Source organism: Hyperolius riggenbachi, chromosome 5 (assembly GCF_040937935.1).
Source record: "Hyperolius riggenbachi isolate aHypRig1 chromosome 5, aHypRig1.pri, whole genome shotgun sequence".
Lineage (NCBI taxonomy): Eukaryota > Metazoa > Chordata > Amphibia > Anura > Hyperoliidae > Hyperolius > Hyperolius riggenbachi.
In genome coordinates, this window is record NC_090650.1 from 955,614 (window position 1) to 980,255 (window position 24,642).

General features: G+C 57.6%; 1 protein-coding gene across 1 annotated transcript in view; it reads left to right on the plus strand.

The window, feature by feature from the left end:
- Positions 1 to 8,190: 8,190 nt before the first annotated feature.
- The window catches only part of HEPACAM2 (HEPACAM family member 2), a 229,170-nt gene continuing 212,718 nt past the window's right edge, over positions 8,191 to 24,642 (plus strand). The window contains exon 1 of the mRNA XM_068238468.1: positions 8,191 to 8,272. Within this exon, the coding sequence (XP_068094569.1) occupies positions 8,212 to 8,272 (61 nt within the window). The 5' untranslated portion in view covers positions 8,191 to 8,211. The remainder of the gene's footprint in view (positions 8,273 to 24,642) is intronic.

A 24,642-nucleotide genomic window follows, 5' to 3' on the forward strand; every position in this document is an offset into this window, starting at 1 on the left:
GAGACACAACAACCCAGGCCTTGCATGAGGACAAAAAGCGTGCGGATATAGCAGCAATGCTTTTTGCCGCCATGCAGTCATAAATGTAATACAGATGAGAGGTTCAATAAACAGGGACCGGAAACGCTAAACCATCCCAGATGTTCATCGGTCATGTTACTTGGTTGGGGTCCAGGAGTGTTGCGTAGTCGTTTCCAATCCAGGATTGATTCATTTTAATTTGAGTCAGACGGTCTGCATTTTCTGTGGAGAGGCGGATACGCCGATCTGTGATGATGCCTCCGGCAGCACTGAAACAGCGTTCCGACATAACGCTGGCTGCCGGGCAAGCCAGCACCTCTATTGCGTACATTGCCAGTTCGTGCCAGGTGTCTAGCTTCATGCCCGGTTTCAGGTCCAGCGGTGCCAGCCACAAATCCGTCTGTTCCTTTATTCCCCTCCAAATTTCCTCCCCTGTGTGCTGCTTATCCCCAAGGCAGATCAGCTTCAGCAACGCTTGCTGACGCATGCCAACAGCTGTGCTGCACTGCTTCCACGATCCTACTGCTGCTGGTGCTGGGTTAGCATTTCCGGATGAGGTACAGCTTTGAGATGCGTTGGAGGAGAAGGAGTCAGAGAGGTAGGTGCTGCTGTTGTTATCCAGCTGTTTGCGGCGTGGGCAACACCCGCGCCGTAGCAGGTGAGGAATCGCTGCCAGGCTCCACAAGGTTCACCCAGTGCGCGGTAAGGGAGATGTATCGACCCTGGCCGAACGCACTCGTCCAGGTGTCAGTGGTGAGGTGAACCTTGCAGGCAACGGCATTCTTCAAGCTTCGGGTTATTTAGCTGACCACGTGCTCATGCAACTCAGGCACTGCAGAGCGCGCAAAGTGGTAGCGGCTGGGAACCACGTAACGTGGGATGGCCACTGACATCATGCCCTTGAAGCTGTTTGTCTCCACCACTCGATATGGCAGCATTTCGCAGGCCAGAAGCTTGGCTATGCTGGCTGGCTGTTACTGCCACGGCCCGGGGGTCATTTGCTGGCAATTTCCTCTTGTGCTCAAACATCTCAGAAACAGACAACTCAACCGTAGCGCTGCACACCGAAGGGCTGTTGGTTGTTGTGTTTGATGAACACTGGGAGACCTCAAGAGCACTAGTCCGGAAAGTGACAGTGTCAGCATCGTCTGATGTTTGTGAATGTTGTGAACCACGCAATGGCTGGGCTACTGCTGCTGCTGAGGCGGGTCTGGTGGTGAGTCTGGTGAACCCAAGGGAGGCAGTGTTGCTGGTGGTACCCTGTCCTGCCGCGTTTGCCCACAGAGTGGGATGTTTGGATAGAATGTGGCGGCTCATGCTGGTGGTGGAGAGGTTGTTAATACTTTTCCCCCTGCTCAGGCGGGTCTTGCACACCTTGCAAATCGCCATGGTAACATCCTCAGTGCAGTCTTCAAAGAAAGCCCAGACTTTAACTGGCTGAGGACTCGGACCTCGTGCGTGATGTGCTGGTGCTGCTTAACCCACTGCTGGACGCTTGAGAGGTCATCCAAGTAATTATCTGGTCCTGTTCTTTTGGATCTGTGAGGGTTGTTGTCCTGGACAACATGGGCAGTATTGAGTGGGTTTTCTTGGGTGCTCCCCTGTGGCCTGTACGTGAACCGTCAGGGGAAACACCTCTTCCCTTGCCCCTCCCTCTTTCACCGGATTTCTTCCTCATTTCACTTATCCTTAAAGTACACGCTGACTGGCAGCAGTACAGTGGCAGTACAGAAATGCTATACAGTGGTGGGTGAGCGGTGTACCACTATTGTCAGCAGTGACACAGAGCACAATGCTATACAGTGGCGGGTGAGCGGTGTACTACTGTTCCCAGCAGACACAGAGTGGAAGTAAACACAATGCTATATAGTGTGGCTGAGCCGTGTACACAGAGTGGCATTAAACACAATGCTATATAGTCTGCTATATAGTCACCCCGAACAGGGTGATGTTCTGCAGAACCCGAACAGTGGCAAACACTGTTCGCCCAACACTACTGGGAGGGAACGCAGATTTTAGTACCTAAACACACGATACAACATGTTTTCCGGGGTCGGACTCTGAGGCACATACAGATGGTCCCGATCATCATCCTCATCATACAACTCTTCTCCTGAGTCTGACCCACCCACCACCTCTGCCACCCCAACATCCCCAGACACAGACCCCTCATCGTCCTCAACATTAACTTGGGATGCTGGCCTGAGCCAGACCTCCTCCTCCACATCAGGCCCCATCATCTCCTCAATGGCAGCCCTCATTAATCGCTCTGGCGACGGACTGATGGACACAACGTTCTCCTCCGGGGAGGGCTGCTGCTGACCACTGGCTGCTGGGGTGGATGTTATAGCTTGCGTGGGGCGTTGGCTGTTGCTGTTGTTGGGAGTGCTGCTCACAGCGGAGGTCTCTGGGGAACTCATGTTGAGCTCATATAGTGGTTGACGGTGAGTGGAGTATTACTGATCCCAGCAATATACACACTGACTGGCAGAGTACGCAATGCTATATAGTGTGGCTGAGCGAGGTACACAGAGTGGCAGTAAACAGAATGCTATATAGTGTGGCTGAGCGAGCGGTGTACCACTATTCCCAGCAGACACAGAACAGTGAACAGAATGCTATATAGTGTGGCTGAGCGAGCGGTGTACCACTATTCCCAGCAGACACAGAACAGTGAACAGAATGCTATATAGTGTGGATGAGCGAGCGGTGTACCACTATTCCCAGCAGACACAGAACAGTAAACAGAATGCTATATAGTGTGGCTGAGCGAGCGGTGTACCACTATTCCCAGCAGACACAGAACAGTGAACAGAATGCTATATAGTGTGGCTGAGCGAGCGGTGTACCACTATTCCCAGCAGACACAGAACAGTGAACAGAATGCTATATAGTGTGGCTGAGCGAGCGGTGTACTACTGTTCCCAGCAGACACAGAACAGTACACAGAATGCTATATAGTGTGGCTGAACGAGCGGTGTACTACTGTTCCCAGCAGACACAGAACAGTACACAGAATGCTATATAGTGTGGCTGAACGAGCGGTGTACCACTATTCCAAGCAGACACAGAACAGTGAACAGAATGCTATATAGTGTGGCTGAGCGAGCGGTGTACCACTATTCCCAGCAGACACAGAGTGGCAGTAAACAGAATGCTATATAGTGTGGCTGAGCGAGGTACACAGAGTGGCAGTAAACAGAATGCTATATAGTGTGGCTGTGCAAGCGGTGTACTACTATTCCCAGCAGACACAGAGTGGCAGTAAACAGAATGCTATATAGTGTGGCTGAGCGAGGTACACAGAGTGGCAGTAAACAGAATGCTGAGCGAGCGGTGTACTACTATTCCCAGCAGCGACACACAATGACTGGGGGGGACCCTGGCTAGCGTGGCTGGAGCGCGAACTACCCTGCCTGCCTACCCAAAGCTAAACCCACAGACAAATGGCGGAGATATGACGTGGTTCGGGTATTTATTTACCCGAACCACGTGACAGTTCGGCCAATCAGAGCGCGTTCGGGTCCGAACCACGTGACCCGTTCGGCCAATCACAGCGCTAGCCGAACGTTCGGGGAACGTTCGGCCATGCGCTCTTAGTTCGGCCATATGGCCGAACGGTTTGGCCGAGCACCGTCAGGTGTTCGGCCGAACTCGAACATCACCCGAACAGGGTGATGTTCTGCAGAACCCGAACAGTGGCGAACACTGTTCGCCCAACACTAGTACAGACACACCTGTCTCTTGTGAACTGTGCATGGCTACTGCTGGTTAATGGCTGCTTCATTGATTAGCTGCTGGTTAAAGGGACTCCGAGCAGTGCAGAAACTATGGAAAGATGCATATCATTTTAAAGCTCTCTTTCTCCTCTTTCCAATGATATATAAACCGCCGCCCTACGCCTTTTAGTTTTCGCTATTTTCGCGATTAAAATTGCCGCGGCCGCGACTTCGATCATGAAAATAGAGAAAACTAAAAGGTGTAGGACGATGATTTAGGTGTCGTCAGAAAGAGGAGAAAGAGAGCTTTAAAATGATATGCATCTTTCCATAGTTTCTGCACTGCTCGGAGTCCCTTTAATGACTAGTTAACCTCCTGGGCGTTACGCACGCCGGAGGGTGTGCAGCCAACAGTCCCCCGTTACAATGATGGTGTAGTTGTAATATCTTCAGCTTGCACTAGGCTAGCTAGCAATGGTGGCCGGCGTACCCCTGATTACTTCTGATCCCCCCGATCGCCGCTAAATACATTACCCCGCCCCCCCTGGATCCAGCGATTAGCGCAGCCTCCACGGACAGCACCGGTCTCTCTATGGGGAGAATCGAACATGACGTCATGCGCAGACCCGATCCTCCCCATAGAGAGACCAGAGACGTGCGGGGCGGCTGCGCCATCGCTGGATCCGGGGGGGGGGTAATGTATTTAGCGGCGATCGGGGGGATCAGGGGGACAGCCAGCGGTATGCCCGACACAGTGTTGGGCATATCGCTAAGGAGGTTAATTGATTAGCTGACGGTTAATGGCTGGTGATTTGTTTCCGGTTAATGGCTGATTCATTGATTAGCTGCTGGTTAATGGCTGGTGATTAGCTGCCAGTTAATGGCTGGTGATTGGCTGCTGGTTAATGGCTGGTGATTGGCTGTGGGTTAATCCTCCTGTACAGATGATAGAAGGTGGATTGGCTCGGTACGATCTCCCTGGGGCTGGTACATTGATTAGCTGCTGGTTAATGTCTGGTGATTAGCTGCTGGTTAATGTCTGGTGATTACCTGCTGGTTAATGTCTGGTGATTGGCTGCTGGTTAATGGCTAGTGATTAGCTGCCAGTTAATGTCTGGTGATTGGCTGCTGGTTAATGGCTAGTGATTAGCTGCCAGTTAATGGCTGGAGATTGGCTGCTGGTTATTGGCTGGTGATTATCTGCTGGTTAATGGCTGGAGATTTGCTGCTGGTTAATGGCTGGTGATTGACTGCGGGTTAATCCTCCTGTACAGATGATAGCAGGTGGATTGGCTTGGTACAATCTCCCTGGGGCTGGTGATTAGCTGCTGGTTAATGGCTGGTGATTGGCTGCTGGTTAATGGCTAGTGATTAGCTGCCAGTTAATGGCTGGAGATTTGCTGCTGGTTAATGGCTGGTGATTGGCTGCGGGTTAATCCACCTGTACAGATGATAGCAGGTTGATTGTGGGAAGTCTGTCTGGCTGGGTCTCCCTGGGGCAGGTACATTGATTAGCTGCTGGTTAAAGGCTGGTGATTAGCTGCTGGTTAATGTCTGGTGATTGGCTGCCGGTTAGTCCTCCTGTACAGTTGTGTGATGATGATAGCAGGTGTATTACCTGGGTGCGATCTCCCCAGGGCTGGTACATTGATTAGCTGCTGGTTAATGGCTGGTGATTAGCTGCTGGTTAATGGCTGGTGATTGGCTGCTGGTTAATGGCTGGTGATTGGCTGCGGTTTAATTCTCCTGTACAGATGATAGCAGGTGGATTGGCTCGGTACGATCTCCCCGGGGCTGGTGATTAGCTGCTGGTTAATGGCTGGTGATTGGCTTCTGGTTAATGGCTGGTGATTAGCTGCTGGTTAATGGCTGGTGATTAGCTGCCGGTTAATGGCTGGTGAATAGCTGCCGGTTAATGGCTGGTAATTGGCTGCTGGTTAATGGCTGGTGATTGGCTGCAGTTTAATTCTCCTGTACAGATGATAGCAGGTGGATTGGCTGGGTACGATCTCCCCAGGGCTGGTTCATTGATTAGCTGCTGGTTAATGGCTGGTGATTGGCTGGTGATTAGTTGCCGGTTAATGGCTGATTCATTGATTAGCTGCTGGTTAATGGCTGGTGATTGGCTGCTGGTTAGTCTTCCTGTACAGATGATAGCAGGTGGATTGGCTGGGTCTCCCTGGGGCTGGTGATTAGCTGCTGGTTAATGGCTGGTGATTGGCTGCTGGTTAATGGCTTGTGATTAGCTGCTGGTTAGTCCTCCTGTACAGATGATAGCAGGTGGATTGGCTCGGTACGATCTCCCTGGGGGTGGTTCATTGATTAGCTGCTGGTTAATGGCTGGTGATTGGCTGCTGGTTAATGGCTAGTGATTAGTTGCCGGTTAATGGCTGATTCATTGATTAGCTGCTGGTTAATGGCTGGTGATTGGCTGCTGGTTAGTCTTCCTGTACAGATGATAGCAGGTGGATTGGCTGGGTCTCCCCGGGGCTGGTGATTAGCTGCTGGTTAATGGCTGGTGATTGGCTGCTGGTTAATGGCTGGCGATTGGCTACCGGTTAATCCTCCTGTACAGATGATAGCAGGTGGATTGGCTCGGTACAATCTCCCCGGGGCTGGTGATTAGCTGCTGGTTAATGGCTGGTGATTGGCTGCTGGTTAATGGCTGGTGATTGGCTGCTGGTTAATGGCTGGTGATTGGCTGCTGGTTAGTCTTCCTGTACAGATGATAGCAGGTGGATTGGCTGGGTCTCCCCAGGGCTGGTGATTAGCTGCTGGTTAATGGCTGGTGATTGGCTGCTGGTTAATGGCTGGTGATTGGCTGCTGGTTAATGGCTTGTGATTAGCTGCTGGTTAGTCCTCCTGTACAGATGATAGCAGGTGGATTGGCTGGGTCTCCCCGGGGCTGGTGATTAGCTGCTGGTTAATGGCTGGCGGTTGGCTGCTGGTTAATGGCTTGTAATTAGCTGCTGGTTAGTCCTCCTGTACAGATGATAGCAGGTGGATTGGCTGGGTCTCCCCGGGGCTGGTGATTAGCTGCTGGTTAATGGTTGGTGATTGGCTGCTGGTTAATGGCTGGTGATTGGATGCTGGTTAATGGCTGGTGATTGGCTGCTGGTTAGTCTTCATGTACAGATGATAGCAGGTGGATTGGCTGGGTCTCCCCAGGGCTGGTGATTGGCTGCTGGTTAATGGCTGGCGATTGGCTGCTGGTTAATGGCAGGCGGTTGGCTGCTGGTTAATGGCTTGTAATTAGCTGCTGGTTAGTCCTCCTGTACAGATGATAGCAGGTGGATTGGCTGGGTCTCCCCGGGGCTGGTGATTAGCTGCTGGTTAATGGCTAGTGATTGGCTGCTGGTTAATGGCTGGTGATTGGCTGCTGGTTAATGGCTGGTGATTGGCTGCTGGTTAATGGCTTGTAATTAGCTGCTGGTTAGTCCTCCTGTACAGATGATAGCAGGTGGATTGGCTGGGTCTCCCCGGGGCTGGTGATTAGCTGCTGGTTAATGGTTGGTGGTTGGCTGCTGGTTAATGGTTGGTGATTGGCTGCTGGTTAATAGTTGGTGATTGGCTGCTGGTTAGTCTTCCTGTACAGATGATAGCAGGTGGATTGGCTGGGTCTCCCCAGGGCTGGTGATTGGCTGCTGGTTAATGGCTGGCGATTGGCTGCTGGTTAATGGCTGGCGGTTGGCTGCTGGTTAATGGCTGGTAATTAGCTGCTGGTTAGTCCTCCTGTACAGATGATAGCAGGTGGATTGGCTGGGTCTCCCCGGGGCTGGTGATTAGCTGCTGGTTAATGGTTGGTGATTGGCTGCTGGTTAATGGTTGGTGATTGGCTGCTGGTTAATGGCTGGTGATTGGCTGCTGGTTAATAGTTGGTGATTGGCTGCTGGTTAGTCTTCCTGTACAGATGATAGCAGGTGGATTGGCAGGGTCTCCCCAGGGCTGGTGATTGGCTGCTGGTTAATGGCTGGCGATTGGCTGCTGGTTAATGGCTGGCGGTTGGCTGCTGGTTAATGGCTGGCGGTTGGCTGCTGGTTAATGGCTTGTGATTAGCTGCTGGTTAGTCCTCCTGTACAGATGATAGCAGGAGGATTGGCTGGGTCTCCCCGGGGCTGGTGATTAGCTGCTGGTTAATGGCTGGTGATTGGCTGCTGGTTAATGGCTTGTGATTAGCTGCTGGTTAGTCCTCCTGTACAGATGATAGCAGGTGGATTGGCTGGGTCTCCCCAGGGCTGGTTGGATCCAGGTCTCTGTAGAGGAAATAATAATGAGGAGGAGGATGGTGATGATGATGATAGGAGCTGGACTCTGCTTGGTAAACATCAGCTGTTCCTCCTCTCTCTGCAGCTCAGGCAAATCAGGCGAGGCAGAGGCAGGCGGACGGGCGTGTGTCAGCTCTGCGCTCATTTGCCTGGCAAATCCCTGAGGCAGCAGCTGTCATTGTCACCCAAGTCACACAGGATGCCTGATGGAGCTGCTGAGCTGCACACAGAACTGCCTGAGGTGCCCCGTTGCCTTCCTCCTACTGGGTGAGTGCTGTCCTGCCACCTGCATACCTGTCCCACACACAGGGGCCCGCTGCCGTCCTCCTATTGGGTGAGTGCTGTCCTGCCACCTGCATACCTGTCCCACACACAGGGCCCCGCTGCCTTCCTCCTATTGGGTGAGTGCTGTCCTGCCACCTGCATACCTGTCCCACACACAGGGGCCCCACTGCCTTCCTCCTATTGGGTGAGTGCTGTCCTGTCACCTGCATACTTGTCCCACACACAGGGGCCCGCTGCCTTCCTCCTATTGGGTGAGTGTTGTCCTGCCACCTGCATACCTGTCCCACACACAGGGCCCCGCTGCCGTCCTCCTATTGGGTGAGTGCTGTCCTGTAACCTGCATACTTGTCCCACACACAGGGGCGCGCTGCCTTCCTCCTATTGGGTGAGTGTTGTCCTGCCACCTGCATACCTGTCCCACACACAGGGCCCCGCTGCCGTCCTCCTATTGGGTGAGTGCTGTCCTGTAACCTGCATACTTGTCCCACACACAGGGGCCCGCTGCCTTCCTCCTACTGGGTGAGTGCTGTCCTGTAACCTGCATACTTGTCCCACACACAGGGGCCCCACTGCCTTCCTCCTATTGGGTGAGTGCTGTCCTGCCACCTGCATACTTGTCCCACACACAGGGGCCCGCTGCCTTCCTCCTACTGGGTGAGTGCTGTCCTGCCACCTGCATACCTGTCCCACACACAGGGCCCCGCTGCCTTCCTCCTATTGGGTGAGTGCTGTCCTGCCACCTGCATACCTGTCCCACACACAGGGCCCCGCTGCCTTCCTCCTATGGGGTGAGTGCTGTCCTGCCACCTGCATACTTGTCCCACACACAGGCATACCTCCCAACTTTTTGAGATGAGAAAAAGGGACACTTAAGTCACGCCCCTGTCACACCCCTGGCCACACCCTCACCACGCCTCTAGTCACGCATAGCATAAAGATTTCATAAGAAACATATGTTGTTTTATGATTCAAACTACACTGGTCCTTTCTATCCTGGTTCATTTTCCTTCATAGTAACATTTTACAATTAGTAATATATCAATTTAAAGGTTGGGAATAAAGTTTAGAGTCAATCAAACACATTTTTAGTATAGAAATAAATATATTTACATAGAAAGAGGGACAAAGTCCCGAAAGAGGGACAAATGAGGGTGAAAGAGGGACAGGGCTCCCAAAAAGGGACCGGCCGCCCCGAAAAAGGGACAGTTGGGAGCTATGCACAGTGGCCCGCTGCCTTCCTCCTATTGGGTGAGTGCTGTCCATCCACCTGCATACCTGTCCCACACACAGGGGCCCGCTGCGTTCCTCCTATTGGGTGAGTGCTGTCCTGTCGCCTGCATACTTGTCCCACACACAGGGGCCCGCTGCCTTCCTCCTATTGGGTGAGTGCTGTCCTGTCGCCTGCATACTTGTCCCACACACAGGGGCCCGCTGCGTTCCTCCTATTGGGTGAGTGCTGTCCTGCCACCTGCATACTTGTCCCACACACAGGGGCCCGCTGCCTTCCTCCTATTGGGTGAGTGCTGTCCTGTCGCCTGCATACTTGTCCCACACACAGGGGCCCGCTGCCTTCCTCCTATTGGGTGAGTGCTGTCCTGCCACCTGCATACTTGTCCCACACACAGGGGCCCGCTGCCTTCCTCCTATTGGGTGAGTGCTGTCCTGCCACCTGCATACTTGTCCCACACACAGGGCCCGCTGCCTTCCTCCTACTGGGTGAGTGCTGTCCTGCCACCTGCATACCTGTCCCACACACAGGGCCCGCTGCCTTCCTCCTATTGGGTGAGTGTTGTCCTGCCACCTGCATACCTGTCCCACACACAGGGCCCGCTGCCTTCCTCCTATTGGGTGAGTGCTGTCCTGCCACCTGCATACCTGTCCCACACACAGGGCCCGCTGCCTTCCTCCTATTGGGTGAGTGCTGTCCTGCCACCTGCATACTTGTCCCACACACAGGGCCCGCTGCCTTCCTCCTACTGGGTGAGTGCTGTCCTGCCACCTGCATACTTGTCCCACACACAGGGGCACTCTGCCTTCCTCCTATTGGGTGAGTGCTGTCCTCCCACCTGCATACTTGTCCCACACACAGGGGCCCGCTGCCTTCCTCCTATTGGGTGAGTGCTGTCCTGTCACCTGCATACTTGTCCTACACACAGGGGCCCGCTGCCTTCCTCCTATTGGGTGAGTGCTGTCCTGCCAACTGCATACTTGTCCTACACACAGGGGCCCACTGCCTTCCACCTATTGGGTGAGTGCTGTCCTTTCACCTGCATACTTGTCCCACACACAGGGGCCCGCTGCCTTCCTCCTATTGGGTGAGTGCTGTCCTGTCACCTGCATACTTGTCCCACACACAGGGCCCGCTGCCTTCCTCCTACTGGGTGAGTGCTGTCCTGCCACCTGCATACCTGTCCCACACACAGGGCCCGCTGCCTTCCTCCTATTGGGTGAGTGCTGTCCTGCCACCTGCATACTTGTCCCACACACAGGGCCCGCTGCCTTCCTCCTACTGGGTGAGTGCTGTCCTGCCACCTGCATACTTGTCCCACACACATGGGCCCGCTGCCTTCCTCCTACTGGGTGAGTGCTGTCCTGCCACCTGCATACTTGTCCCACACACAGGGGCCCGCTGCCTTCCTCCTATTGGGTGAGTGCTGTCCTGCCACCTGCATACCTGTCCCACACACAGGGGCACTCTGCCTTCCTCCTATTGGGTGAGTGCTGTCCTGCCACCTGCATACCTGTCCCACACACGCGGCCCGCTGCCTTCCTCCTATTGGGTGAGAGCTGTCCATCCACCTGCATACTTGTCCTACACACAGGGGCCCGCTGCCTTCCTCCTACTGGGTGAGTGCTGTCCTGCCACCTGCATACTTGTCCCACACACAGGGCACTCTGCCTTCCTCCTACTGGGTGAGTACTGTCCTGTCACCTGCATACTTGTCCCACACACAGGGGCCCCGCTGCCTTCCTCCTATTGGGTGAGTGCTGTCCCTGCCACCTGCATACTTGTCCCACACACAGGGCCCCGCTGCCTTCCTCCTATTGGGTGAGTGCTGTCCATCCACCTGCACACTTGTCCCACACACAGGGGCCCGCTGCCTTCCTCCTATTGGGTGAGTGCTGTCCTGCCACCTGCATACTTGTCCTACACACAGGGGCCCGCTGCCTTCCTCCTATTGGGTGAGTGCTGTCCTGTCACCTGCATACTTGTCCCACACACAGGGCCCGCGGTTTTCCTCCTACTGGGTGAGTGCTGTCCTGTCACCTGCATACTTGTCCCACACACAGGGGCCCGCTGCCTTCCTCCTACTGGGTGAGTGCTGTCCTGTCGCCTGCATACTTGTCCCACACACAGGGGCCCGCTGCCTTCCTCCTACTGGGTGAGTGCTGTCCTGTCACCTGCATACTTGTCCCACACACAGGGGCCCGCTGCCTTCCTCCTACTGGGTGAGTGCTGTCCTGTCGCCTGCATACTTGTCCCACACACAGGGGCCCCGCTGCCTTCCTCCTATTGGGTGAGTGCTGTCCTGTCACCTGCATACTTGTCCCACACACAGGGGCCCGCTGCCTTCCTCCTATTTGGTGAGTGCTGTCCTGTCACCTGCATTCTTGTCCCACACACAGGGGCCTGCAGCCTTCCTCCTATTGGGTGAGTGCTGCTGTCCTGCCACCTGCATACTTGTCCCACACACAGGGCCCGCAGCCTTCCTCCTATTGGGTGAGTGCTGTCCTGCCACCTGCATACTTGTCCCACACACAGGGGCCCGTTGCCTTCCTCCTATTGGGAGAGTGCTGTCCTGTCACCTGCATCCCTGACCCACACACAGGGGCCCACTGCCTTCCTCCTATTGGGTGAGTGCTGTCCTGTCACCTGCATACTTGTCCCACACACAGGGGCCCCACTGCCTTTCTCCTATTGGGTAAGTGCTGTCCTGTCAGCTGCATACTGGTCCCACACACAGGGGCCCCGCTGCCTTCCTCCTATTGGGTGAGTGCTGTCCTGCCACCTGCATACTTCTCCCACACACAGGGGCCCGCTGCCTTCCTCCTATTGGGTGAGTGCTGTCCTGCCACCTGCATACTTGTCCCACACACAGGGGCCCGCTGCCTTCCTCCTATTGGGTGAGTGCTGTCCTGTTACCTGCATACTTGTCCCACACACATGGGCCTGCTGCCTTCCTCCTATTGGGTGAGTGCTGTCCTGCCCCCTGCATACCTGTCCCACACACAGGGCCCCGCTGCCTTCCTCCTATTGGGTGAGTGCTGTCCTGCCACCTGCATACTTGTCCCACACAGAGGCCCGCTGCCTTCCTCCTATTGGGTGAGTGCTGTCCTGCCACCTGCATACTTGTCCCACACATAGGGGCCCGCTCCCTTCCTCTTATTGGGTAAGTGCTGTCCTGCCACCTGCATACTTGTCCCACACACAGGGGCCCGCTGCCTTCCTCCTATTGGGTGAGTGCTGTCCCTGCCACCTGCATACCTGTCCCACACACATGGGCCCGCTGCCTTCCTCCTACTGGGTGAGTGCTGTCCATCCACCTGCATACTTTTCCCACACACAGGGGCCCCGCTGCCTTCCTCCTATTGGGTGAGTGCTGTCCTGCCACCTGCATACTTGTCCCACACACAGGGGCCCGCTGCCTTCCTCCTATTGGGTGAGTGCTGTCCTGCCACCTGCATACTTTTCCCACACACAGGGGCCGCTGCCTTCCTCCTATTGGGTGAGTGCTGTCCTGTCACCTGCATACTTGTCCCACACACAAGGGCCCCGCTGCCTTCCTCCTATTGGGTGAGTGCCGTCCTGCCACCTGCATACTTGTCCCACACACAGGGGCCCCGCTGCCTTCCTCCTATTGGGTGAGTGCTGTCCTGTCACCTGCATACTTGTCCCACACACAGGGGCCCCACTGTCTTCCTCCTATTGGGTGAGTGCTGTCCTCCCACCTGCATACTTGTCCCACACTCAAGGGCCCCGCTGCCTTCCTCCTATTGGGTGAGTGCTGTCCCTGCCACCTGCATACCTGTCCCACACACATGGGCCCGCTGCCTTCCTCCTATTGGGTGAGTGCTCTCCATCCACCTGCATACTTGTCCCACACACAGGGGCCCGCTGCCTTCCTCCTATTGGGTGAGTGCTGTCCTGTCACCTGCATACTTGTCCCACACGCAGGGGCCCGCTGCCTTCCTCCTATTGGGTGAGTGCTCTCCATCCACCTGCATACTTGTCCCACACACAGGGGCCCACTGCCTTCCTCCTATTGGGTGAGTGCTGTCCTGTCACCTGCATACTTGTCCCACACACAGGGGCCCGCTGCCTTCCCCCTATTGGGTGAGTGCTCTCCATCCACCTGCATACTTGTCCCACACACAGGGGCCCGCTGCTTTCCTCCTATTGGGTGAGTGCTCTCCATCCACCTGCATACTTGTGCCACACACAGGGCCCACTGCCTTCCTCCTATTGGGTGAGTGCTCTCCATCCACCTGCATACTTGTCCCACACAAATGGGCCCGCTGCCTTCCTCCTATTGGGTGAGTGCTGTCCTGCCACCTGCATACTTGTCCCATACACAGGGGCCCGCTGCCTTCCTCCGATTGGGTGAGTGCTGTCCTGCCACCTGCATACTTGTCCCACACACAGGGGCCCACTGCCTTCCTCCTATTGGGTGAGTGCTGTCCCTACCACCTGCGTACCTGTCCCACACACAGGGGCCCGCTGCCTTCCTCCTATTGGGTGAGTGCTGTCCTGCCACCTGCATACCTGTCCCACACACAGGGGCCCGCTGCCTTCCTCCTATTGGGTGAGTGCTGTCCTGCCACCTGCATACCTGTCCCACACACAGGGGCCCCGCTGCCTTCCTGCTATTGGGTGAGTGCTGTCCTGCCACCTGCATACTTGTCCCACACACAGGGGCCCGCTGCCTTCCTCCTATTGGGTGAGTGCTGTCCTGCCCCTGCATACCTGTCCCACACACAGGGGCCCGCTGCCTTCCTCCTATTGGGTGAGTGCTGTCCTGTCACCTGCATACCAGTCTCACACACAGGGCCCCCACTGCCTTCCTCCTATTGGGTGAGTGCTGTCCTGTCACCTGCATAGTTGTCCCACACACAGGGGCCCCCCTGCCTTCCTCCTATTGGGTGAGTGCTGTCCTGTCACCTGCATACTTGTCCCACACACAGAGCCCGCTGCCTTCCTCCTATTGGGTGAGTGCTGTCCTGTCACCTGCATACTTGTCCCACACACAGGGGCCCACTGCCTTCCTCCTATTGGGTGAGTGCTGTCCTGTCACCTGCATACTTGTCCCACACACAGGGGCCCGCTGCCTTCCTCCTATTGGGTGAGTGCTGTCCTGTCACCTGCATACTTGTCCCACACACAGGGGCCCTCTGCCTTCCTTTTATTGGGTGAGTGCTGTCCCTGCCACCTGCATACTTGTCCCACACACAGGGGCCACACTGCCTTCCTCCTATTGGGTGAGTGCTGTCCTGTCACCTGCATACTTGTCCCACACACAGGGGCCCCGCTGCCTTCCTCCTATTGGGTGAGTGCCGTCCTGCCACCTGCATACTTGTCCCACACACAGGGGCCCCGATGCCTTCTTCCTATTGGGTGAGTGCTGTCCTGTCACCTGCATTGTTGTCCCACACACAGGGGCCCGCTGCCTTCCTCCTATTGGGTGAGTGCTGTCCTGCCACCTGCATACCTGTCCCACACACAGGGGCCCCCCTGCCTTCCTCCTATTGGGTGAGTGCTGTCCTGTCACCTGCATACTTGTCCCACACACAGGGCGCCCCTGCCTTCCTCCTATTGGGTGAGTGCTGTCCTGTCACCTGCATACTTGTCCCACACACAGGAGCCCGCTGCCTTCCTCCTATTGGGTGAGTGCTGTCCTGCCACCTGCATACCTGTCCCACACACAGGGGCCCCGCTGCCTTCCTCCTATTGGGTGAGTGCTGTCCTGCCACCTGCATACCTGTCCCACACACAGGGCCCGCTGCCTTCCTCCTATTGGGTGAGTGCTGTCCCTGCCACATGCGTACTTGTCCCACACACAGGGGCCCGCTGCCTTCCTCCTATTGGGTGAGTGCTGTCCTGCCACCTGCATACCTGTCCCACACACAGGGGCCCGCTGCCTTCCTCCTATTGGGTGAGTGCTGTCCTGCCACCTGCATACCTGTCCCACACACAGGGGCCCCGCTGCCTTTCTTTTATTGGGTGAGTGCTGTCTCTGCCACCTGCATACTTGTCCCACACACAGGGGCCCCGCTGCCTTCCTCCTATTGGGTGAGTGCTGTCCTGCCACCTGCATACTTGTCCCACACACAGGGGCCCGCTGCCTTCCTCCTATTGGGTGAGTGCTGTCCCTGCCACATGCGTACTTGTCCCACACACAGGGGCCCGCTGCCTTCCTCCTATTGGGTGAGTGCTGTCCTGCCACCTGCATACCTGTCCCACACACAGGGGCCCGCTGCCTTCCTCCTATTGGGTGAGTGCTGTCCTGCCACCTGCATACTTGTCCCACACAGGGGCCCCTATGCCTTCCTCCTATTGGGTGAGTGCTGTCCTGTCACCTGCATACTTGTCCCACACACCAGGGCCCCGCTGCCTTCCTCCTATTGGGTGAGTGCCGTCCTGCCACCTGCATACTTGTCCCACACACAGGGGCCCCGCTGCCTTCCTTCTATTGGGTGAGTGCTGTCCTGTCACCTGCATACTTGTCCCACACACAGGGGCCCCACTGCCTTCCTCCTATTTGGTGAGTGCTGTCCATCCACCTGCATACTTGTCCTACACACAGGGGCCCGCTGCCTTCCTCCTATTGGGTGAGTGCTGTCCTCCCACCTGCATACTTGTCCCACACACAGGGGCCCGCTGCCTTCCTCCTATTGGGTGAGTGCTCTCCATCCACCTGCATACTTGTCCCACACACAGGGGCCCACTGCCTTCCTCCTATTGGGTGAGTGCTGTCCTGTCACCTGCATACTTGTCCCACACACAGGTGTCTGCTGCGTTCCTCCTATTGGGTGAGTGCTCTCCATCCACCTGCATACTTGTCCCACACACAGGGGCCCGCTGCCTTCCTCCTATTGGGTGAGTGCTGTCCTGTCAGCTGCATACTTGTCCCACACGCAGTGGCCCGCTGCCTTCCTCCTATTGGGTGAGTGCTCTCCATCCACCTGCATACTTGTCCCACACACAGGGGCCTGCTGCCTTCCTCCTATTGGGTGAGTGCTCTCTATCCACCTGCATACTTGTGCCACACACAGGGGCCCACTGCCTTCCTCCTATTGGGTGAGTGCTGTCCTGCCACCGGCATACTTGTCCCACACACATGGGCCCGCTGCCTTCCTCCTATTGGGTGAGTGCTGTCCTGCCACCTGCATACTTGTCCCACACACAGGGGTCCGCTGCCTTCCTCCTATTGGGTGAGTGCTGTCCTGTCACCTACATACTTGTCCCACACACAGGGCCCGCTGCCTTCCTCCTATTGGGTGAGTGCTGTCCATCCACCTGCATACTTGTCCCACACACAGGGGTCCGCTGCCTTCCTCCTATTGGGTGAGTGCTGTCCTGTCACCTACATACTTGTCCCACACACAGGGGCCCGCTGCCTTCCTCCTATTGGGTGAGTGCTGTCCTGCCACCTGCATACCTGTCCCACACACAGGGGCCCCGCTGCCTTCCTCCTATTGGGTGAGTGCTCTCCATCCACCTGCATACTTGTCCCACACACAGGGGTCCGCTGCCTTCCTCCTATTGGGTGAGTGCTGTCCCTGCCACCTGCGTACTTGTCCTACACACAGGGGCCCGCTGCCTTCCTCCTATTGGGTGAGTGCTGTCCTGCCACCTGCATACCTGTCCCACACACAGGGGCCCCGCTGCCTTCCTCCTATTGGGTGAGTGCTGTCCATCCACCTGCATACTTGTCCCACAAACGGGCCCCTATGCCTTCCTCCTATTGGGTGAGTGCTGTCCTGTCACCTGCATACTTGTCCCACACACAGGGGCCCGCTGCGTTCCTCCTACTGGGTGAGTGCTGTCCTGCCACCTGCATACTTGTCCCACACACAGGGGCCCGCTGCGGTCCTCCTACTGGGTGAGTGCTGTCCTGTCACCTGCATACCTGTCCCACACACAGGGCCCGCTGCCTTCCTCCTATTGGGTGAGTGCTGTCCTGCCACCTGCATACTTGTCCCACACACAGGGCACTCTGCCTTCCTCCTATTGGGTGAGTGCTGCCCTGCCACCTGCATACCTGTCCCACACACAGGGGCCCGCTGCCTTCCTCCTATTGGGTGAGTGCTGCTGTCCTGCCGCCTGCATACTTGTCCCACACACAGGGGCCCGCTGCCTTCCTCCTATTGGGTGAGTGCTGTCCTGTCACCTGCATACTTGTCCCACACACAGGGGCCCGCTGCCTTCCTCCTACTGGGTGAGTGCTGTCCTGCCACCTGCATACTTGTCCCACACACAGGGCCCGCTGCCTTCCTCCTATTGGGTGAGTGCTGTCCTGCCACCTGCATACTTTTCCCACACACAGGGGCCCGCTGCGTTCCTCCTATGGGGTGAGTGCTGTCCTGCCACCTGCATACTTGTCCCACACACAGGGGCCCGCTGCCTTCCTCCTATTGGGTGAGTGCTGTTCTGCCACCTGCATACTTGTCCCACACACAGGGCCCCGCTGCCTTCCTGCTATTGGGTGAGTGCTGTCCTGCCACCTGCATACCTGTCCCACACACAGGGGCCCGCTGCCTTCCTCCTATTGGGTGAGTGCTGTCCATCCACCTGCATACTTGTCCCACACACAGGGCCCCGCTGCCTTCCTCCTATTGGGTGAGTGCTGTCCATCCACCTGCATACTTGTCCCACACACAGGGGCCCGCTGCCTTCCTCCTATTGGGTGAGTGCTGTCCTGCCACCTGCATACTTGTCCCACACACAGGGCCCCCCTGCCTTCCTCCTATTGGGTGAGTGCTGTCCTGTCACCTGCATACTTATCCCACACACAGGGGCCCGCTGCCTTCCTCCTATTGGGTGAGTGCTGTCCTGCCACCTGCATACTTGTCCCACACACAGGGGCCCGCTGCCTTCCTCCTACTGGGTGAGTGCTGTCCTGCCACCTGCATACTTGTCCCACACACAGGGGCCCGCTGCCTTCCTCCTATTGGGTGAGTGCTGTCCCTGCCACATGCGTACTTGTCCCACACACAGGGGCCCGCTGCCTTCCTCCTATTGGGTGAGTGCTGTCCTGCCACCTGCATACCTGTCCCACACACAGGGGCCCCGCTGCCTTCCTCCTATTGGGTGAGTGTTCTCCATCCACCTGCATACTTGTCCCACACACAGGGGCCCGCTGCCTTCTTCCTATTGGGTGAGTGCTGTCCCTGCCACCTGCGTACTTGTCCTACACACAGGGGCCCGCTGCCTTCCTCCTATTGGGTGAGTGCTGTCCTGCCACCTGCATACCTGTCCCACACACAGGGGCCCCGCTGCCTTCCTCCTATTGGGTGAATGCTGTCCATCCACCTGCATACTTGTCCCACACACGGGCCCCTATGCCTTCCTCCTATTGGGTGAGTGCTGTCCTGTCACCTGCATACTTGTCCCACACACAGGGGCCCGCTGCGTTCCTCCTACTGGGTGAGTGCTGTCCTGCCACCTGCATACTTGTCCCACACACAGGGGCCCGCTGCGTTCCTCCTACTGGGTGAGTACTGTCCTGCCACCTGCATACTTGTCCCACACACAGGGCACTCTGCCTTCCTCCTATTGGGTGAGTGCTGTCCTGCCACCTGCATACCTGTCCCACACACAGGGGCCCGCTGCCTTCCTCCTATTGGGTGAGTGCTGCTGTCCTGCCGCCTGCATACTTGTCCCACACACAGGGGCCCGCTGCCTTCCTCCTATTGGGTGAGTGCTGTCCTGTCACCTGCATACTTGTCCCACACACAGGGGCCCCCTGCCTTCCTCCTACTGGGTGAGTGCTGTCCTGCCACCTGCATACTTGTCCCACACACAGGGGCCCGCTGCCTTCCTCCTACTGGGTGAGTGCTGTCCTGTCACCTGCATACTTGTCCCACACACAGGGGCCCGCTGCGTTCCTCCTATTGGGTGAGTGCTGTCCTGCCACCTGCATACTTGTCCCACACACAGGGGCCCGCTGCGTTCCTCCTATTGGGTGAGTGCTGTCCTGCCACCTGCATACTTGTCCCACACACAGGGGCCCGCTGCGTTCCTTCTACTGGGTGAGTGCTGTCCTGCCACCTGCATACTTGTCCCACACACAGGGGCCCGCTGCGTTCCTCCTATTGGGTGAGTGCTGTCCTGCCACCTGCATACTTGTCCCACACACAGGGGCCCGCTGCGTTCCTCCTATTGGGTGAGTGCTGTCCTGTCACCTGCATACTTGTCCCACACACAGGGGCCCGCTGCATTCCTCCTATTAGGTGAGTGCTGTCCTGTCACCTGCATACTTGTCCCACACACAGGGGCCCCTCTGCCTTCCTCCTATTGGGTGAGTGCTGTCCTGTCACCTGCATACTTGTCCCACACACAGGGGCCCGCTGCGTTCCTCCTATTGGGTGAGTGCTGTCCTGCCACCTGCATACTTGTCCCACACACAGGGGCCCGCTGCGTTCCTCCTATTGGGTGAGTGCTGTCCTGTCACCTGCATACTTGTCCCACACACAGGGGCCCGCTGCCTTCCTCCTATTGGGTGAGTGCTGTCCTGTCACCTGCATACTTGTCCCACACACAGGGGCCCGCTGCGTTCCTCCTACTGGGTGAGTGCTGTCCTGCCACCTGCATACTTGTCCCACACACAGGGGCCCGCTGCGTTCCTCCTACTGGGTGAGTACTGTCCTGCCACCTGCATACTTGTCCCACACACAGGGCACTCTGCCTTCCTCCTATTGGGTGAGTGCTGTCCTGCCACCTGCATACCTGTCCCACACACAGGGGCCCGCTGCCTTCCTCCTATTGGGTGAGTGCTGCTGTCCTGCCGCCTGCATACTTGTCCCACACACAGGGGCCCGCTGCCTTCCTCCTATTGGGTGAGTGCTGTCCTGTCACCTGCATACTTGTCCCACACACAGGGGCCCCCTGCCTTCCTCCTATTGGGTGAGTGCTGTCCTGCCACCTGCCTACTTGTCCCACACACAGGGGCCCGCTGCCTTCCTCCTACTGGGTGAGTGCTGTCCTGCCACCTGCATACTTGTCCCACACACAGGGGCCCGCTGCCTTCCTCTTACTGGGTGAGTGCTGTCCTGTCACCTGCATACTTGTCCCACACACAGGGGCCCGCTGCGTTCCTCCTATTGGGTGAGTGCTGTCCTGCCACCTGCATACTTGTCCCACACACAGGGGCCCGCTGCGTTCCTCCTATTGGGTGAGTGCTGTCCTGCCACCTGCATACTTGTCCCACACACAGGGGCCCGCTGCGTTCCTTCTACTGGGTGAGTGCTGTCCTGCCACCTGCATACTTGTCCCACACACAGGGGCCCGCTGCGTTCCTCCTATTGGGTGAGTGCTGTCCTGCCACCTGCATACTTGTCCCACACACAGGGGCCCGCTGCGTTCCTCCTATTGGGTGAGTGCTGTCCTGTCACCTGCATACTTGTCCCACACACAGGGGTCCGCTGCGTTCCTCCTATTAGGTGAGTGCTGTCCTGTCACCTGCATACTTGTCCCACACACAGGGGCCCCGCTGCCTTCCTCCTATTGGGTGAGTGCTGTCCTGCCACCTGCATACTTGTCCCACACACAGGGGCCCGCTGCGTTCCTCCTATTGGGTGAGTGCTGTCCTGCCACCTGCATACTTGTCCCACACACAGGGGCCCGCTGCGTTCCTCCTATTGGGTGAGTGCTGTCCTGTCACCTGCATACTTGTCCCACACACAGGGGCCCGCTGCCTTCCTCCTATTGGGTGAGTGCTGTCCTGCTACCTGCATACTTGTTTCACACACAGGGGCCCGCTGCCTTCCTCCTATTGGGTGAGTGCTGTCCTGTCACCTGCATACCTGTCCCACACACAGGGGCCCGCTGCCTTCCTCCTATTGGGTGAGTGCTGTCCTGTCACCTGCATACTTGTCCCACACATAACACGCTACACAAGCGGGGAGTTCTTGTCGTGTGCATAATATTTGGGAGAAATGTTTTGCATGTTTTACATATTTTAAATTTAGTTTTCTTAAAGCAACCCTTGGGGGTGAGAGATATGCCAATAGTGACATCACTGTGTGGGGGGAGTGGTGCAGACCTGGACATACTCCGCTGCGCATGCACAGTAAGCCTGCTTGGGCGGCTTGTGATCTCTCTTCCTGCTGACCGCAAGCTGCGTGCGTGTCAGGTACGTCCTCCCGCGGGAGCGTGCGCGCCAGTTACATCCTCCCTCGGGAGCGTGCATGCCAGGTACGTCCTCCTGCGGGAGCGTGCGCGCCAGGTACGTCCTTCTGCGGGAGCGTGCGCACCAGTTACAGCCTCCTACGGGAGCGTGCATGCTAGGTACGTCCTCCTGCGGGAGCGTGCGCGCCAGTTACGTCCTCCCGCGGGAGCGTGCGCGCCAGTTACGTCCTCCCGCGGGAGCGTGCGCGCCAGTTACGTCCTCCCGAGGGAGCGTGCGCGCCAGTTACGTCCTCCTGCGGGAGCGTGCGCGTCAGGTACGTCCTCCTGCGAGAGCGTGCGCTCCAGTTACGTCCTCCCGCGGGAGCGTGCGCGTCAGGTACGTCCTCCTGCGGGAGCGTGCGCGCCAGGTACATCCTCCTGCGGGAGCATGCGCACCAGTTACGTCCTCCTGTGGGAGCGTGCGCGCCAGTTACGTTCTTCTGTGGGATCGTGCGCGCCAGATACGTCTTCCTGTGGGAGCGTGCGCACCAGGTACATCCTCCCGCTGGAGCTCCTGCGCCAGGTACGTCCTCCCGCGGGAGCGTGCGCGCCAGTTACGTCCTCCTGCGGGAGCGTGCGCGTCAGGTACGTCCTCCTGCGGGAGCGTGCGCACCAGTTACATCCTCCCGCGGGAGCGTGCGCGCCAGGTACGTCCTCCCGCGGGAGCGTGTGCGCCAGGTACGTCCTCCGGCGGGAGCGTGTGCGCCAGGTACATCCTCCCGCGGGAGCGTGCGCGCCAGGTACGTCCTCCCGCGGGAGCGTGCGCGCCAGGTACGTCCTCCTGCGGGAGCGTGCGCACCAGTTACGTCCTCCTGTGGGAGCGTGCGCGCCAGTTACGTTCTTCTGTGGGATCGTGCGCGCCAGATACGTCCTCCTGTGGGAGCGTGCGCACCAGGTACATCCTCCCGCTGGAGCTCCTGCGCCAGGTACGTCCTCCCGCGGGAGCGTGCGCGCCAGTTACGTCCTCCTGCGGGAGCGTGCGCGTCAGGTACGTCCTCCTGCGGGAGCGTGCGCACCAGTTACATCCTCCCGCGGGAGCGTGCGCGCCAGGTACGTCCTCCCGCGGGAGCGTGTGCGCCAGGTACGTCCTCCGGCGGGAGCGTGTGCGCCAGGTACATTCTCCCGCGGGAGCGTGCGCGCCAGGTACGTCCTCCCGCGGGAGCGTGCGCGCCAGGTACGTCCTCCCGCGGGAGCGTGTGCGCCAGGTACGTCCTCCGGCGGGAGCGTGTGCGCCAGGTACGTCCTCCCGCGGGAGCGTGCGCGCCAGGTACGTCCTCCCGCGGGAGCGTGCGCGCCAGGTACGTCCTCCCGCGGGAGCGTGCGCGCCAGGTACGTCCTCCGGCGGGAGCGTGCGCGCCAGGTACGTCCTCCGGCGGGAGCGTGCGCGCCAGGTACGTCCTCCCGCGGGAGCGTGCGCGCCAGGTACGTCCTCCCGCGGGAGCGTGCGCGCCAGGTACGTCCTCCCGCGGGAGCGTGCGCGCCAGGTACGTCCTCCCGCGGGAGCGTGCGCGCCAGGTACGTCCTCCCGCGGGAGCGTGCGCGCCAGGTACGTCCTCCCGCGGGAGCGTGCGCGCCAGGTACGTCCTCCCGCGGGAGCGTGCGCGCCAGGTACGTCCTCCCGCGGGAGCGTGCGCGCCAGGTACGTCCTCCCGCGGGAGCGTGCGCGCCAGGTACATCCTCCCACGGGAGAGTGCGCGCCAGGTACGTCCTCCTGCAGGAGCATGCATGCCAGTTACGTCCTCCTGCGGGAGCGTGCGCGCCAGGTACGTCCTCCTGCGGGAGCATGCATGCCAGGTACGTCCTCCTGCAGGAGCATGCATGCCAGTTACGTCCTCCCGCGGGAGCGTGCGCGCCAGGTACATCCCCCCACGGGAGCGTGCGCGCCAGGTACATCCCCCCGCGGGAGCGTGCGCGCCAGGTACATCCCCCCACGGGAGCGTGCGCGCCAGGTACATCCCCCCACGGGAGCGTGCGCGCCAGGTACATCCCCCCACGGGAGCGTGCGCGCCAGGTACATCCCCCCACGGGAGCGTGCGCGCCAGGTACATCCCCCCACGGGAGCGTGCGCGCCAGGTACATCCTCCCGCGGGAGCGTGCGCGCCAGGTACATCCTCCCGCGGGAGCGTGCGCGCCAGGTACGTCCTGCAGACCAGGACTTCAGAACAGGTCGTTGGGTAACGCCCAGCACTGGGGGACAGAGTGTGACATGACTAGAACTCCTCTCTCTGTAATGCTATGTCAGGTATGTGTCAGCTTTGTATAGTAATAATAATGATGTCACCCTGGAAAGCTGCAGAAATGCTCCGCCTGTGTTTGTATATATACAGCAGAGAAGTGCGATCCGATCCTTCGGAATCTTCTCCCGCGACCGGCGCGTCCCTCTTTTAGGACCGATGTACATATCTATAGAAATATATACATTTTTCCATTCTAATCTTTATTCCTATTCCTTCAGCACTTGACACCCAGATCTGTTTCCCCTTAACAGGCCGACTTGATTTCTCAGCTCCACCCCTATTTAATCAGCAATAACTTTATCACTACTTATTATACCTTAGTACAGATATGCAGAACTGTCCAGACCAGTTTCCCTTTTTTATTTATATTACAAAATTAAAATTTTCCAAAAAATGTCCTGCAATTTTACAAATTTTCATTGAAGTCTATGGGGCCGAATTCTGCAGTTGTTTACAAAGCCCGCAATCTGCAATACAGAAATTTGACATTTGTTACCAAGGTTACCATGTAAGAAATGTTTGTTTTTTTCTTAAAGACCCTGCAACTTTAGAGCAAATCTATTTTACAAGTTTGCAGGAAAGATTGTGTTGTAAGTTCAGTGCAGTATAGTAAACGACTGAACCAGACTCAGCGGCTCGATCCTGGGCAAGGAGAGCTGGTGCCGGTTGTAAGTCCAGTGCAGTATGGGATTGCTGAGGGTTTGGTCTCATTAAATTTGTCAATTTTT